General features: G+C 43.3%; 1 protein-coding gene across 2 annotated transcripts; it reads left to right on the top strand.

Moving 5' to 3' along the window:
* Positions 1-2018: 2018 nt before the first annotated feature.
* Positions 2019-15437, top strand: arrdc2 (arrestin domain containing 2). Of its 2 annotated transcripts, XM_079506148.1 has the most exons (8): positions 2019-2071; positions 2397-2657; positions 10753-10970; positions 11385-11487; positions 11829-12085; positions 12417-12579; positions 12945-13105; positions 13675-15437. In XM_079506148.1, the coding sequence occupies exons 2-8, from the start codon at positions 2399-2401 to the stop codon at positions 13726-13728; spliced, it is 1215 nt and encodes a 404-aa protein (XP_079362274.1). In that variant the 5' UTR covers positions 2019-2071; positions 2397-2398; the 3' UTR covers positions 13729-15437. The 2 variants fall into 2 exon arrangements, with proteins under 2 accessions (XP_079362274.1, XP_079362273.1); XM_079506147.1 differs by lacking the exons at positions 2019-2071; positions 2397-2657 and adding an exon at positions 8857-9512.
* Positions 15438-15713: the final 276 nt, after the last annotated feature.

Here is a 15713-nt window from a genome sequence, read left to right as displayed (position 1 = left end):
TAGATTCTATAACATAATTTATGCTCCAACGTGCTACGGTGTCATCCAGATAGTATAGGACATTACAGAGAAAAATCACAGTCATCTGAATGACCATTTAAGCCGGGTTAACTAATTTAATTTAAGCCAATTAAGACAGCAGCAGGACGGCTGCTGTGTTAAGTGGTCAGATAGGTGGGCCGCAGGCATTTTCAGAGCATGTTTATTTAATGGCTTCAATAGAACCTATATATCGTTGCTGTCGTGAGGAAACCTCCTAACTCAATTTTTGAGTTTTTTTATATATATTTTTTTATATACCTTTACGTCTGTGTGTTGTTTCGACAATATTGAACCAATGGAAAGTAGTTAAAACGCTTTGGACAAAACTCTTAACTGCATTGGGCCCTCAAGCTGTCTGCTAAAGAAACTCCACCACCTCTCCCCTTCTCATGCCAGTAATTGACAATAATTATATAAAGTCACAACACCAACTTTGATGAGGCAGTATTGTTTTTTCTTTTTTCAAAATATAAGGTTTTCTTAATTTCCTGAAAATGTTATATTTTTCATTTCCGGAAAAATGAACATTTTGGAGTTAGGTGGTTTCTTCCCGACTGCAGAGTCGGGAAGAATTGTTTTCACAATGACAACAATTCTTTTCAAGTTTTTAACATTTTGTTTTACTATTATTTTGCCAAATATTGGGGGGGCTGGGGGGACTTGAGCCCCGGCCCACAGGTTGAGAACCACTGGTATATTGTGACCATGGGAGGAGAAGAGGGGGCCCTAGTATAGAGCCTTGCCCCCTTTTTGAAACTAGCTCCTCGCCACTCGCCCTACACACTTCCACTCGTTTTGAGCATAGATATATAAATAATAGAGACGGCACCGGAATCCCACTCCCATCCACTTGCATTGCATTGCGTCTCGGTTATTTATATATCTATGCTCAAACCGAGTGGAAGTGTGTAGGGCGAGTGGCGAGGAGCTAGTTTCAAAAAGGGCCCTTGAGGTCCTCTGGCCACCTAAGTGTAACTCTTTGTTTTGTTTTGTTTTTCTTCCAGAAGTGTTTATATACATAATAGGCATTGACATATAAGTCAAAGGCGGCAGCATGCCAATGTTCAAGTCCTAGTTAGGTCAGATCATATTACTCATTTACTAAACAACAAGCTATAGGCTACTGTAGGCCAAAACCATAATGTACTGTGGACTAGATAACATGATAACAGTGTAGTTCACCATTAAGCCTTATCGTCATCCAAGGATTATGCCTTTTGTTCTGAGAATTACATTAATAACAACTGATTAGTGATATATAGTAAGTAGCTAGTAAGTAGCTATAGTAACTACTGCACTCAGACTCTCTGGTCTCTATCTGATAGGTTGAACCCAGATAGTCTCTAGATCCTATAGCCTGGAGGCACAGAAGCATTGTGGTTGGTTGGTGCCAGGCAACTGACCATTAGGTTCCCTATAATATATCAGTGTGGGGTGCGATTATGTGCTAGTATAGTCATATAGCCTAGATAAATTAGCTGTTCAATTAGAAACTACAATGAATGAAAGAAAAAATAATATAGCCTATATATTGTAGTTGTAGTCCACATATTTGTTATAAATGTGGACAATGTTTTTACCTAGGTCATTTCTATAATTTTATCCGGTGATTATTTTGTTGTTGATCTTGCATGCAGTCAATTAGTTTAAAAATAGTGAAAACAACAAATCTACAAGCTCACAACACATAACGTGTTATGACTATGAGCTTGTAGATATTACAGGTTTATCAGATGAATCGATTCTGTCAAGTGTCAATCATATAAAAAGATCTATTCGTTTTTTATGCATTGATTCGTTCATTGACATGTAGAAATAAAAATAACAGACAAAACGTGTTTCTTGATTATTCCATTTCGTCAACCAATTACAGTGCGCGCGACCGACCGTCCCCCTGGGCTATGGGATGTAGACTGTAGTTTATAAAGCAAGGCGTGTTGGAGCGTCTGCAGACAGTACTGTGTCTACTGTGTACAACACACTGTGTGCACTAGTGCAAACTGTGCGAGCTGTTATAACGGAGCCTGCGGTGAGTGGCACACACTTTGACATAATGCACGTAAATAAAAGAAAGAGGCGACATTTGGCAAATTTGTTGATCATGCAATTAATAGTAGGATGTAGCCGCTATGTTTTCCTGCAACGGACGTCTTCAGCTTAATTATTCTCGTTTTCTATGGTCTTATACCGTTTTAATAACAATTTGTATCGTATTCAAATGTGCTTTTAAATGTTCTTATTTTGCACTCTTTTAATGTTTTGTGCAAATGAACCTTTATTGTCCTTGTTAAGTTGTTAGAATGTAAGAGCTACATGTTAAAACTTGGTTCATCATTCATCATCATATTCATAAGGAATGGCATTTCGGGCCATAAAGAGCTTCAGGCTGGTGCTGGACGGGCCAGAGGAGGCGGTGTACAGCAGCGGGGAGGCGGTGACGGGCCAGGTGGTCCTGGAGCTCAACCGGGACACGCGGGTTCGCTCCATGCGCGTGCTGGGCCGTGGCGTTGCCACCACGCACTGGCTGGAGAACCGCAGCGTGGGCATGAACTCCGTGTACAACGACTACACCTCCAAGCTCACTTACTTCAGGAAGAGACAACATCTGATCCGAGGTCAGTTGGGGGACGTTATGCCTCGTTTAAAAGACTGTAGTGTAGACACATCCAAATGTGGGTTTATTTTTGAGTGGTGCCTTACGGAGCTATGTGTGTCTCTGCCTGGGTGTCAATGACCGCCTGCCTGGGTCCGTCCCTGGCTGCATGCCTGGGGCCGTCCCTGGCTCCCTGCCTGGGGCCGTCCCTGGCTCCCTGCCTGGGGCCGTCCCTGGCTCCCTGCCTGGGGCCGTCCCTGGCTCCCTGCCTGGGTCCGTCCCTGGCTGCCTGCCTGGGTCTGTCCCTGGCTGCCTGCCTGGGTCCGTCTGTCCGAGCAGGAAAATAGCATGGTCTCACTGTTGCACAACCTAACTGACACACAAACACACACGCACATAACTATATATGATGATTTCGGGTGTTACAGTACTGTACTGTACTGTACTGTACTGTACTGTACTGTACTGTACTGTACTGTACTGTACAGGGACCCCCTGGGGACCCCCACACGGTAACTGTTATTTCTCGACCGTGTTGGACGCGGGCGGCTCACCGGAACTGGCCCGGCCCCCTGGGCGTATTCCTGGGGCCTGGATGTTCTGGGGACCCCTGGGGACCCCCACACGGTAACTGTTATTTCTCGACCGTGTTGGACGCGGGCGGCTCACCGGAACCGGCCCGCCCCCCTGGGCACATTCCTGGGGGCCTGGATGTTCTGGGGACCCCCACACAGTAACTCTGTCATTTCTCGACCGTTTCGGACACGGGGAAGCTCGCCGGAACCGGGCCAGCCCCCTGGCCGCGTTCCTGTGGGCCTGGAACTTCTGCGGACCCCCACACAGAGTTGCACCACTCACTTCACACAGGTGTGATTTATAATATCTAATACAAAATAACCCAATAAGATAACCAAATGAATAAATGAATACATACATGTCATACATACATACATACATAGGCCTACATGCATACAAATTAAATAATTGCCACAATAGGCTATATAGTGGCTTATCTACACACTACCAGACACTTTGGCTGCACGTAAATATAGTAATAGACAATAACTGTGTTATTCTGTTTTAAAACACCTTTACATGTAACATAATGAGTGTAGATCGTTGTGTGTATGGTGTGGGTCGTGTTGTTGGCCTACTACATTTTTCCATTTTCCATGTGAGGTCAGCTGCGTCAGCAACAATGAAACCATAGATTTGCACCTGGCTCCGAGGCTGTTGCATGGAGATGAGAGAGAGGGGGGGAGGGGGGAGAGCGGGAGAGAGAGGGAGAGAGACTGGATTCCAGCTGCACTCTGAACTAGCTAACCTCCCTCTCTCTCTCTCTCTCTCTCTCTCTATAACCCTTAATGTTAGACAGCAGTCCATTAACCTGGCTCTGTCCAAATAAGCAGTGTCTGTGGTACACGTGTGACCCAATTAGAGCGCTTAATTTATGCTCTGTCATATATGGCAGTGCCGTGTGCCAGAAATAGCCGACATACAAGCTCGGTACAAACACCTGAGCTTGTATGAGCTTGTATGTCGGCTATATCTGGCACATGACACCGGCATATGATGAAATAATATAATTGGGGCAGAGGTGGCCTAAGGGTTAGAGGAGCGCCCTTTTTGCGGAAAGGTTGCCGGTTCGATTCCCCGGACGGGCAGGAAGAATCTAGGTCGGGAAGTGATTGGTCATCACTCACCCAACACCACTGAAGTGCCCTTGAGCAAGGCACTGAACCCCCAACTGCTCCAATGGAGCTGCTTAGTGGCCAACAGTATAAGACTGTGGTTGTCCTGGTCAGCTCCCAGGTTTTTTTGTGTGTGTCTGTCTGTGTGTTTCTAACGCTGAACAGGAGTTCATGAACCTGCATGGCTCTACAAATAAACAGAGGACAGGCCCGGTGGTACGCGTGACCCCAACTATATACTTACTGTATATGGGAGGCACGAGACACACGGCTCATCTGAGTCTAACACTGAAATAAACAGAAAAGGTTCATTACTACATCAAAAGTAATCAACAAACTATAGCCTACTATAAAAACTGGTCTAAAATTGTCAAAATTGTCAAATAAGAGGCAAAAATAGTGAATGAGCATGTAGATCTGCAATGTTCACAATATTTATCTGTCGGATCGAGTCAAACAAAATGTAATGCCTCAACTTGTGCGATTCCAAGTGCTTGTTAGGGTGGGGGTCCCCAGTTCAAATTTGGGCTGGTCACTGCCTGAAAAGGTTGAGAACCAGCGAACTAAAGGATAAGGACAGAATATAAATAGACGGTGCAGACGGTAAATAAATAGTGAGAAGGGGGTTAATGTTTCATTGGGAAACTGGCTACAACGTCACACTTGAGTTGACTTTATTCATCACATGACCCCCTTTGAAAAGTGTCAACAAAAATCTTCAACTGGTGTTGAGCAACCCAGTATAAATGATGATTGTTTATTACTTTTCTGTTTTATCATCAGACAATAGACTGAAGTCACAGTAGTTGAGTAGTTATGTGGCAATAATTTGACTCCAGTGCATTCATTACCATATCTCTGGGACAGCTTTTTCATGAAGTTACTGCTCTTGTTTTTTTTTATCACAATGACACAGCTGCGTAACGCACCACTGAAATGGCACAATCTAGCCCACCAATCACACTTAAACTGGCTATCAGAATGGCAGAGGCAAGTCACAGTTCCAACCCAGGTTTCATGGGTCCCTTATTGTTGGCATATGTCGGGGGGGTAGATGACAGTTGGTGACAGTGGAATGAAGGGAAACTGAAAGAAAGAAAGAAAGAAAGAAAGAAAGAAAGAAAGAAAGAAAGAAAGATTGAGTGACTGATTTCATTTTGGTAAAATAAAATACAAGTTCCAACATAGTATAACTTCAACTCACTAATAAAGTGTAAGGAAACACAAGTTATTTCCAATGTGGTCCTGGAATAAGGAAGGAAAGAAAGAAAGAAAGAAAAATGTCAGCATTAGCAGACAGCTGCAGCCACACAACTCAGACAGGAGGGGGCAGGCGGACTCAGGATTAAAAAAATGCTGCCTCTGTCTCCTAGGCAACCAGAAAAACAAACACGTGGTGACGTGGGCCCCTAGTGGCCCCACCTCCTCCACTATGCATGCTGTTCACAGTCTCTCCACTGTACCGTCACTATTTAGGTTTTTAACCAACCCACACAGGCTGATGTAATGCTATGTTAACACTAAATATGGAAACATAGTTAATACCTTGCATCATGTTGAATGCAGTGCTGTGTCATGATGATACAGTTGTTGCTCAGTCAGTGTATTTCAACTTTAGACAGTATGTCGTTATACTGTCAGGCATAAACCTCTTATTAAGGGACCAAGAAGTCACACAGTGACTTTGGTCACTTATTGTTTTTGTGTTTTTTTTTCTTCTTCTTCTTCTTCTTCTTCTTCTGCCAAAAATGTCAGTTCTGACTGAACGGTGTAGTCGGTTTTCGCGAAACTCGGTAATCTGGTAGAGGGCCATGCCAAACGGTGACTATGCGAAGCCCATGACGATTGGCCAAATGGTGGCGCTATAGCACTCAATTGAAAATGCAAACTTTGAACGTGAATATCTCATGAACCGTTTGACCGTTAGCAATGACACTTTGATACACATATGTGTCTCCTCATGCCGAACAACTTTCGTGTGCTGACTTTTGACCTCTGACCTTTAGATCACCCGCCATTTTTTATTATATGAAAAACAGTTAAAATGTATCTCCTCCCAGGATCAAAATGCACAAAAACGTCTACACGTGAACTTTGGACCTATACGGACAAATAATCGTAGTACATTTATTTTAAGTCAAAAATGAAAAGTGAAACCTTTGAACAGGCATAACTCATGCCTCGTTTGTCCAAAAGTCATGGCACTTGTTTCCACTTGATCCTTGACTCATGGGGAACACATGTGTCACTTTGATCAGTAAGCTCTCAGATCTTCTGCCACTTTGAGCAGTTTTAAAAACGCTTATACCTGATTTTCTGCCTGTTTTTTTGAGCAATTTGCTTGAAATGTTCATTGTCTCTGTGTAGCTCAGTCAGTAGAGCTCTTGCCTTCGGACCACAAGGTTGTGTTCAAATCCGGGTACTGTCAACTCAGCTCATCAGTCTTATTTGTGCATATTGTTCTTATTGCGTATTGTCTTCTTTCTTGGTCCCGCCTTATTGCTGCTTGCAGCTATATATTTTTTAACTTTTTGTTATTGTTTTTTGTAAATGCATGCCCTACTTCATCATACTACTGCGTCACTAGCATGGGAAGCATTCGGGGTTCCCTTACGTCATGTTGCTTGCAGTTACTGATTTGTAGTCATCAGGCAGAAAACCACAAACCGGAATTAGAAGTACCCCAAATTCCCGTGATCAAGGGCATCGTAATTTTAGGGCCTACCTAATAAAAGCCTTGATGCAGCGTATGAATCCGACACGTTTCTTCAAGTACGTCTTAGAAATGTTCATTTGGTATATCCATATTTTATTACAACTCGCAGCGACTGGTGAGACTAAAAACAAACAGGGGGGACCAAAACAAATCGCCGCCGAAATGGCCAGAAATCACAAACGGAAAAATATATATTTTACCATACGGTCTAGACCGGATCACACAGCGATTTAGAGAAACAGACCAGGCTTTCCTCCGAGGTGACGCGAGGTTATTGCGTCACACAAAATAATCAAAAGTAGCAGATCTACAAGCTCGAAATGCGGCGCAACGTGACATGTTTTGAGCCTGTAGATGTGCTACTTTTGATGCTTTCGAATTTGAATCCTAATGTACAAGCTTACAATGCGTTGCATCGCAATTCGAGACACACTGTGAGCTTGTAGATCTGCTATTTTCAAAAGATTTCTATAAATGTTATACATTGTGAAATGGGACATTCTGCATAATACTTTTGTACTTATGTCAATTTTGAATTCCAGACTTTTACCTGTAAGTAACAGAGTATTTCTACATTTATAGTTTTACGTGAATACTTTTTCCACCACTATTCTGATGAGAAATATTGGTAAACATTTTTGTTTTACATAGACTATTACAAAAATGATTAACATTAATAATATTTTTATATGATTAAAAATTGTAGCAGATTATATTTTTCTGTTCGCTTATTAAATCAAATGTGTTCACATAAGATAAGAACATCATAACGTATTACTAACTATGCAGTCTGCACTCGGATATCTCCATAACCCAGGATGCAATCCCTTGCAGGGATTGCACTTGTCCACCGCCAGATGGCGGTAGAGCTCATCTACCAGACAGAGTATGAAAAAAACACTTTCTAGGTTCCCACAGCTGTTCAATCCCTGCATGAAGTTATGAACAAAGGATTGTTGATATCTATCTACATATGTTCCAGGGAAGACTATTTCGATTAATTATCTAAATAAACAGCACACATCGCTATCAGTTGCTGTTCACAAGAATAGTAGTCTATTTAATACAAATAATAAATATGCGTGTTGTTTACTCTGAATGAATGTAGTTTGTAGGCCTCTATGGAATCTATAAACTAAGCTATTACACTGTTACGACGGACGGTGGCGGTAGAGTGTCTCACTCTCTCACTGGGGAACAAAGACGTAAACAACTTTATTTTTCTCACACGAGGAGCTCTGATTTGAAGCTCAAACTGGGATTCTAAAGTTGTAACAAACAAAGCGGCCTCAAAGTAAAACATGCATGCAGTAGAGTAGAGCATAGTGCATACGATCCGGATGATCCGTGCAACAATGTGTCAATGGGCGTTGTTGTTTTCGTTGACCAACTTAAAGTAGAAGCCATGGAGACGAATGAAATAGTATTTATAATTCATGCATTGTGATTGAAAAGGCCGGATTTCGTTTAAGTCCCCAAATGTGTGCAACAATAGTGACAAATGTATAACATAACTTAAGTAGAACGGCTTCAGTGGAATTGCGGTGCCAAATTAGGTTCCATTTCATTTGTAAGTTAAGATTAGTTTTTACCTCGCATGCACTGATATTCACAAACCCTGCAGCAATATAAATCAACTTGCACCGTGCACGTATTTAGAACGTTTGCTGTGCGTTGTGTTCAGGTGTTACGAAGTTGTACATGTCTGTCTCCCGTCTCCCCGGCTGCCTCATGCCCAGTAAGCCTTGTTTTCGTCTTAAGAACCTGTAACCATCAATCAGCCAAGAGCCAAGCCGAGGCAGGCAGGCACTGAGGCAGGCAGGCCGTGTTTTCTGTTTTCCTGCCTCTCATATCTCCACACCCAGAAAGAGAAGATGTTTATTAGGCTGCCCAGGGCCTTACATAATAAACTCCGTCCTCCCTCCTCCTCCCCCTCCCGCTAGCAAGGCGTGCAAAAGCAACTGCAGCACATCTAGACTGCACACAAGTTGTTTTGCAAACCAACCGAGAAGATCTCTCAACTCAACTCATACGGAGATCTGACACACACAAGTTTTGGACATAAAACTTGCTCAGAGAAACAAAACTTTTACAGAAGCGATCGGAACTTAAAGAAGAGAAGGAAGAAGGAATCGCACATATTTCGTGGGGAATATATTATATGCTTACAGGATCTGCAGATATTTTTCCAGAAACATGATTTTCGACAAATTGAAAAAGTTTTACATAGTGTTCGACTCTCCGGAGATCGACGCTACTCCGGTGTTCAGCAGCGGAGACGTGGTCTCCGGCAGGGTGGTGGTGGAGCTGACCGGGGAGAGCAGAGTGGAGTCGGTCAAGCTGCACGCCGAGGGCTTCGCGAAGGTCCACTGGACCGAGTCCCGCTCGGCCGGCTCCAGCACCGCGTACACCCAGAACTACAGCGACGAGGTGGAGTACCTGAACCGCAGAGAGGTGCTCCTGCAAGCAGGTCAGGATCCTTGATTGATCATTGATCAAACTTTATTTTATTTTAAAGGATCTACATCATTCTCCGTGCACAAAATATGGACCGGGATGACCAGGTCTGTAACTCTGAAAGTGCACATGGATGGAACCACCAACCATTTGCATACTTTCAGAGTTACAGATACATAGATGTACCCGGGTCCATTTGGTTTAGGAACCTCGTCAAGGAACTTATTGGACCACACTTTGAGGAGAAAACCTGCACGAACGCCTGCAGTGCAGGGCAGGCTCCATTCATTTGAGACCCAGGCTCATACAATGGAATAGTGTTTTTGTTTCCTTGTGTCGTGCAGCGTTTTTAGGCTATAGGAATCGTGGCAATTAAAACAACCATAAAAGTAATTAAAGTGTGTTTTACAACGTCAGCGAGTGTGTACTTTGTCTTTTAAATTGCAGCAATTAGTGTTCGATAATGCATTGCTGGTGAATGCATGGGGCTCTAAAACAAACCCATTTAACCCATTCAAAAGGGTCTGACAGCGGGGTTTATTGTTAAGCAAATAATATATGTAAAGTCTGCGAAAACACAAAGAACCATCAACGAGTTGAATTGCATTCGTCGAAGTGTGGTTAACTTACAACACAAACTAGGCTCCTACTTTTACAATGTTCTTTCTCTTTGTGTACGTGCCTTCTGGCTTCTGCCCTGTTGAGAAAAACATGCTCTCTAAGCACAATGGAGAAGGCACCACCCCTTTGTGCAAGCAGAGAAGCAACCATGTGATTGTTTTTCTCACTGTGTTGTTGCACACTTATGCACAGTCATGGAAAGCAAACTGTAGGGCCGTTTGTTGAGGTGTCGAAAAGTGGTTTGCAACCTTTTTATTTATTTATTTCAAGGACCCCCATTAGGACATGGACCCCCATAACTCTTTGAGTCACTGAGTGTACAAATTCGTACACTCAGTTACTGTCCTGTAAGGGTCCATTTGGAACATTATCAATCGTTTTGCCAGGGAGCCAGTGGAACCCCCTCAAAGGACACCTGGGGGTCCCTGGACCCCACTTTGAGAACCACTGGTTCTATAACAACAGAGAGACTTTATTTGAACTTAATTTACTCTTGGCTGTTCCAATGTGAGTCATTTTAACTGGTTGAATCGCAGCCAAACTGTTTTGTTTAGTACCATGTAAACATTCCTGTTATTATAAATTAATATGAATTATAATAACGTGTTATTATTTTGTCTTCTTTCTCTCAGATAATGGAGAGCTGACAACGCTCCCGGCGGGCAGACATGAGTTCCCTTTCAGTTTCCAGCTTCCAGAAGAGACTCTGGTGACGTCCTTTGAGGGGAAACACGGCAGCATTCGTTACTGGGTGAAAGTGAAGCTCCACCGGCCTTGGGCTACTGTCAAGAAGATTAAGAAAGAGTTTACTGTCATCGAGCCCATCGACATCAACACACCCACCCTACTGGTAAGAACATGCATGCACTTTAGCTGCACAGCATATTATAATGTTATACGCATGGAAACTCCACCGTTGCTCCTTAGTAAATCAATGTTTTCATATTAAATCATTTGTTGCTGTCGTTTTGAAAAAATGCTTGCTTAGAAAATGTCGGGTCTCTGTAAAGTGTCTTGAGACAACTTGTTGTGATTTGGCACTATAATAACATTTAGTAATAACATTACTAAATAACATTTATAATAACATTTTAATTGAATATCGGATACAAATTAACCAGAAATTACATGGTGAGAATCTGCGATTTTCACCCCATACGCATTACCTTTTTCTAGACTCTTTTTTTCTAGACTCAAACCTTTTTCTGGTTTCTGCAGAGTTAGCTCATTCATGTAAACAATGCTTGTGTTTTGGTAATTTCAGGCTCCGCAGGCCGGCACCAAAGACAAGATGGCACGGGTGTGGTACCGCAACTTTGGACAGGTGTCCATAACGGCTAAGATCGACCGCAAGGGTTACACGCCAGGTGAGAGCTCATTTCTAATTGACGTCCCATCCCCCTGTTACTCAGATTCACATGGGTAGGCTAAAGGATAGATGAAAAGTTCTGGGGGTGTCGATACGCTAGCTAAAAGTTCAATACAGGCTCTTATCCTGAGCGACCTAAAAGTGAGAATAAGCAGAGTAAACAAGGTAAATATCACACAAGTGGGGTGCAGAGAGAACAGTGTAGTGCCTCCTAAGAAACTAGCATCACAGGTAAACATTGAACGGAGCATCTGTCTAAACAATATTTGTCCTAATCTCTTCACCATGACGGAGCCACAGTCCTTAATCTCTCTCTCTTCCTCCCGCTGTGTTTTTCAGGCGAGGTGATCCCCGTGTTCGCAGAGTTCGACAACGCCACATCTCGCTCGGTGGTGCCCAAGGCCTACATCACCCAGACGCAGACCTTCATCGCCCGGGGCACCATGAAGCAGAAGCGCTCGGTGGTGGCCACGCTGAGCGGCGATGTGGTGGGAGCGCGCCGCAGGGAGACGTGGCACGGCCGCGCCATCAAGATCCCCCCTGTCGGACCCTCCATCCTGCAGTGCCGCATCATCAAAGTGGAGTACATGCTCAAGGTAAGGCGTCGCTCTCTCCAGTCTCGTTGGCCACTCGATGCAAGTTGAGCATTTAAATACAATTCGATTTGACATTCTATATTAAGGGTACAATTCGATAACATTTTCAATAAATCACACTGCCAAAATGAATTGGATCATTCTAATCCTGGTTGTAGGTTAGACAACCCGGACGGTTGCAAAGTACCTTCTTCCATATCGATTTTAATGTAATGGATTCAGTTAGATTTGTTTGATACATTTACACCCCTCGAGAGCATGTATTTCTACAACACAAGTTCATTATGTTCCACGTCATTCTAATAGTGGCCCCTCTACTGCTTTTCCTCAGGTTTGTGTGGATGTTCCTGGGACGTCCAAACTGTGTCTGGAGCTGCCGCTGGTCATGGGCACCATCCCTCTGCACCCGTTTGGAAGCCGTACCTCCAGTGTCAGCAGCCAGTATAGCTGCAACCTGGAGTGGCTTCGCCTGGCCATCCCAGAGCAGCCTGAGCGTAAGTCTAATATCTTGACTCGTTGCTGTCGGCAGGAACCTCTCATTCTCCATATTTTAACATTTATTTTTCGTAAATGAATGTCCTACTTGATCATACAACAGCATCACACAAGTATAAAAAAATCACACCCGTGTGAACTGAGTGGTGTAAGGTCTTATATAGACTGATCAGCTGTGGTCTGACGTAATGAAGTCACACCCGTGTGAACTGGGTGACCATAGTAACCATGCTCATTTTTTTGGTACGGACAGACACGTAAACTAACAAAGCCAGTTGTAGGAGTGGTTTACACCACTCAAAAAATAGCATATCTGCAAGCACGAAACCCAGAATCTCACCTTTTTTGTTGTCCCTTCCCTCAGCTCCTCCTGACTACAGCTCCGTGGTGACAGCGGAGGAGGCAGAGCGGCGCACCTCCTCGCCCCCTCCCGTTCCGGCGGACGACCTGAGTGGAATCCTGCAGCGGCCGCTCATGGCTTTTGTCCAGGAGTTCCGCTTCCTGCCTCCTCCGGTCTACAGCGAGGTGAGCAGCATCTCCCCGCCGGCCGCACACAAACCTCGCCGCTCATCTGTCAACCTGTTCGCTTTAGTTTTGGCTTAGTTGTTGTTGTAGTGACGATAACATACATCACAGAGAAAAAAAGAGTCTAGAATAAGTGAAAGTGAAACAATGAAAGCTCAAGAAAGAGTCAAACTGAAAGAGATAAGAGACTAATTGAAAACAAAACTTTGCGAGGCTGAATATATTACAGCTTGGATAGTCAGGCGATCAAAGATCTTTTAGATAGATGTATACTTTATTAATAAAAAAAACCCCAGCAGTAAACCAGCAGAAAACCAGCAGTACTAACAAACCTATGCCTACTGCTTTGAAAATCGAAGGGCCATCCTCCTAATGCTCTTTTAAAATCTCTGAATTGTACCCAGTTCTAGTACATTAATTGAATTTAGATGTTACCAGATATACCAGTCGGCTGAGATCTGGCTATGTAAGGCTTGAAATATTTTGCTATCAACAACATTAAATTGATGTGTCTACAAAGTATTTTATTCTTGAATCTCATCCATGTTTTGTCTCCCTCCTGCATCCAGGTTGACCCCAACCCTCAGCCTCTGAACATGAGACCTCGCTGCATGACGTGTTGAACTACAAGCCCCAACCCGAGCCTTCAGCGACGGCCCGACTTAAAATTAAAAGTGTAAAAAGAAAACGAACGAATCAAGAGATTTGTCTTCTCCCGGATCACGTCTCTCCGAAAATGGCCTCCGGCCCCTTGTGGACGCGGCTCCAGTTGTTGATGAGGAGAAGAGGGACTGGAGAGCCACGGAGAGGTTGGACGAGAAGAGAGGAGGAGCTCACAGGAACCTTCTGTTTGGTGGAGAAGCCCCCCTGACCCACCCCTGAACTATTTTCCAGCACAGAAAGACAGAGGGACACGTTACTGTTGTTAAGTCAAACAAAAATCAAGAAGGATGTAACTTCTCCCCACCGGTTCCTGTTCCTCCTCCCCCCAAGTGATTGTTCTGGCTTTTTGGGTTAAGAAAAGCCCATGGAACTGTCCTCCCAATCAATGAATCCCTCAACGAGAAGCTTGCTCAGAGTTGGATGGAGTTTGGGACATTTTGTTTGTTGGGGGTCTTAAGGTCACTTGATGTTTATACGGCGAGAGTTAGGAGTTGCAGATGGTGCCACAGACCACCAATGGTTTGAAATGATGCTTTGATCCGTTCAGAGCTCATCTGCAAGTGAGCGAATTGTCTTCTCATGATCTCGCCATGAGAGAACAATTCACGATTTAGGCTTTTAGCCTTCGCTCTTACACAGAGCGGCTTACACAAGAACCCTAGTCAACAAGTGTGTTATTGTGTTAATAATACGTACTTTGTGACTAGAGTGGTCTGCCATGACTATTTCTACTGTTAATCAAATAGATAATGATGCAAGCACATGTCTGTAACGTCATGGCAGAGGTGAGAGCAAGTCATCAGGTATACACGTTAGATTTAAATGAATGCAATGCATTGCAGGTAATGATATGCAAAAGTATCTGTGGAAAACAAATGATTGCATGTGTTTGAAGGAGCAGCCGTGCGCTCTACGGCACAAAGATAAAGAACAAACGGTTTAATTGTTTTGCATGTGAACTAATTCAGGAGATTTTGCTGTTGCCAGGCCCTATACATGCACATAAAGTGGTGTACACGTTTTGTTAAAAGGTGTAAGCTTGTCTCGGGCAAACAAAAGACAGAGACATGTGGTCGTCTCCTTGTAGAGCAATAACATGGCAGATGAGAGGTTTGTGTTGAAACTAGCACAAAAAAAAAGAAAAAGTTCACAGATTAGCTTTTCCCAGCTGCTAAAAAGAGAGGCGGTGGCAGGAACTGCTCTGAGCCCGCTGGGCAGGACGCTTTGATGCAAGCCAGATGCCTCGTGCCTTTTTTTGTGTTCTACAGCACTGTGTGTGTGTGTGCGTGCGTGTGACGTGTGTAAGTGTGTGTATCCGGGGCCGTGTGTATCTCACAACACGCACCCCAGTACCACAGTGATGCCTTAAGCTGTAGAGAGAGAAGATGCCACTTTGTATGGAAAAAGAACATTCCAACATGAGGATTTAGGTTTTTCCTATTTTTCTCCTTTCTTTATAATATCCTCACTTCCAAAAAATAGTCTGTATGGGAGTTATGAGTGAAAACTGCAGGGTAAAGTCGTTCCACCGTAGATGTTACGGACGCAACGCCTTCAAAAACAAAAAGCAACGAATGTATTTTATACAAATGACTGTTATTGATTCTCTGAACTTGCCAAAGTTTTGTAATTGTTTTTTTCTAATAAAAGACGTTTATAATAACTCTAATTTCATGTTTACTTTACTGTTAGAGAAAGAATGTTTCTCAAATCTGATCTTTAGGACTGACTGTCCAAACTATTATTTACAAGTGATCAGACAGACCTCACAGACATTAATTTGCATTGGTTGCTCTATAGCATCTATCATACTGTATAGACAGGCGTGAGTAATGCTTAACTTATACGTGTCACTTGCTGAACATGGCAGATGTTATAAATTATATTATATAGTATAGTATAAATTAGACGGACATATCTTTAGAAATCTGCAGTATCTACAGTA

The sequence above is a fragment of the Electrona antarctica genome (genome assembly GCF_951216825.1).
Source record: "Electrona antarctica genome assembly, chromosome: 7".
NCBI lineage: Eukaryota > Metazoa > Chordata > Actinopteri > Myctophiformes > Myctophidae > Electrona > Electrona antarctica.
The sequence above is the reverse complement of the archived record's forward strand: the minus strand, read 5'-3'. Positions and strand labels throughout refer to the sequence as shown.

Bases quoted from the DNA above. Each gene is read 5' to 3' on its own strand.
- arrdc2 (XM_079506147.1), top strand. From the start codon at position 9,239: ATGATTTTCGACAAATTGAAAAAGTTTTACATAGTGTTCGACTCTCCG. The intron at 11,488-11,828 runs GTGAGAGCTCAT...TGTGTTTTTCAG, and splicing joins CCGCAAGGGTTACACGCCAG to GCGAGGTGATCCCCGTGTTC. The intron at 13,106-13,674 runs GTGAGCAGCATC...TCCTGCATCCAG, and splicing joins CTCCTCCGGTCTACAGCGAG to GTTGACCCCAACCCTCAGCC.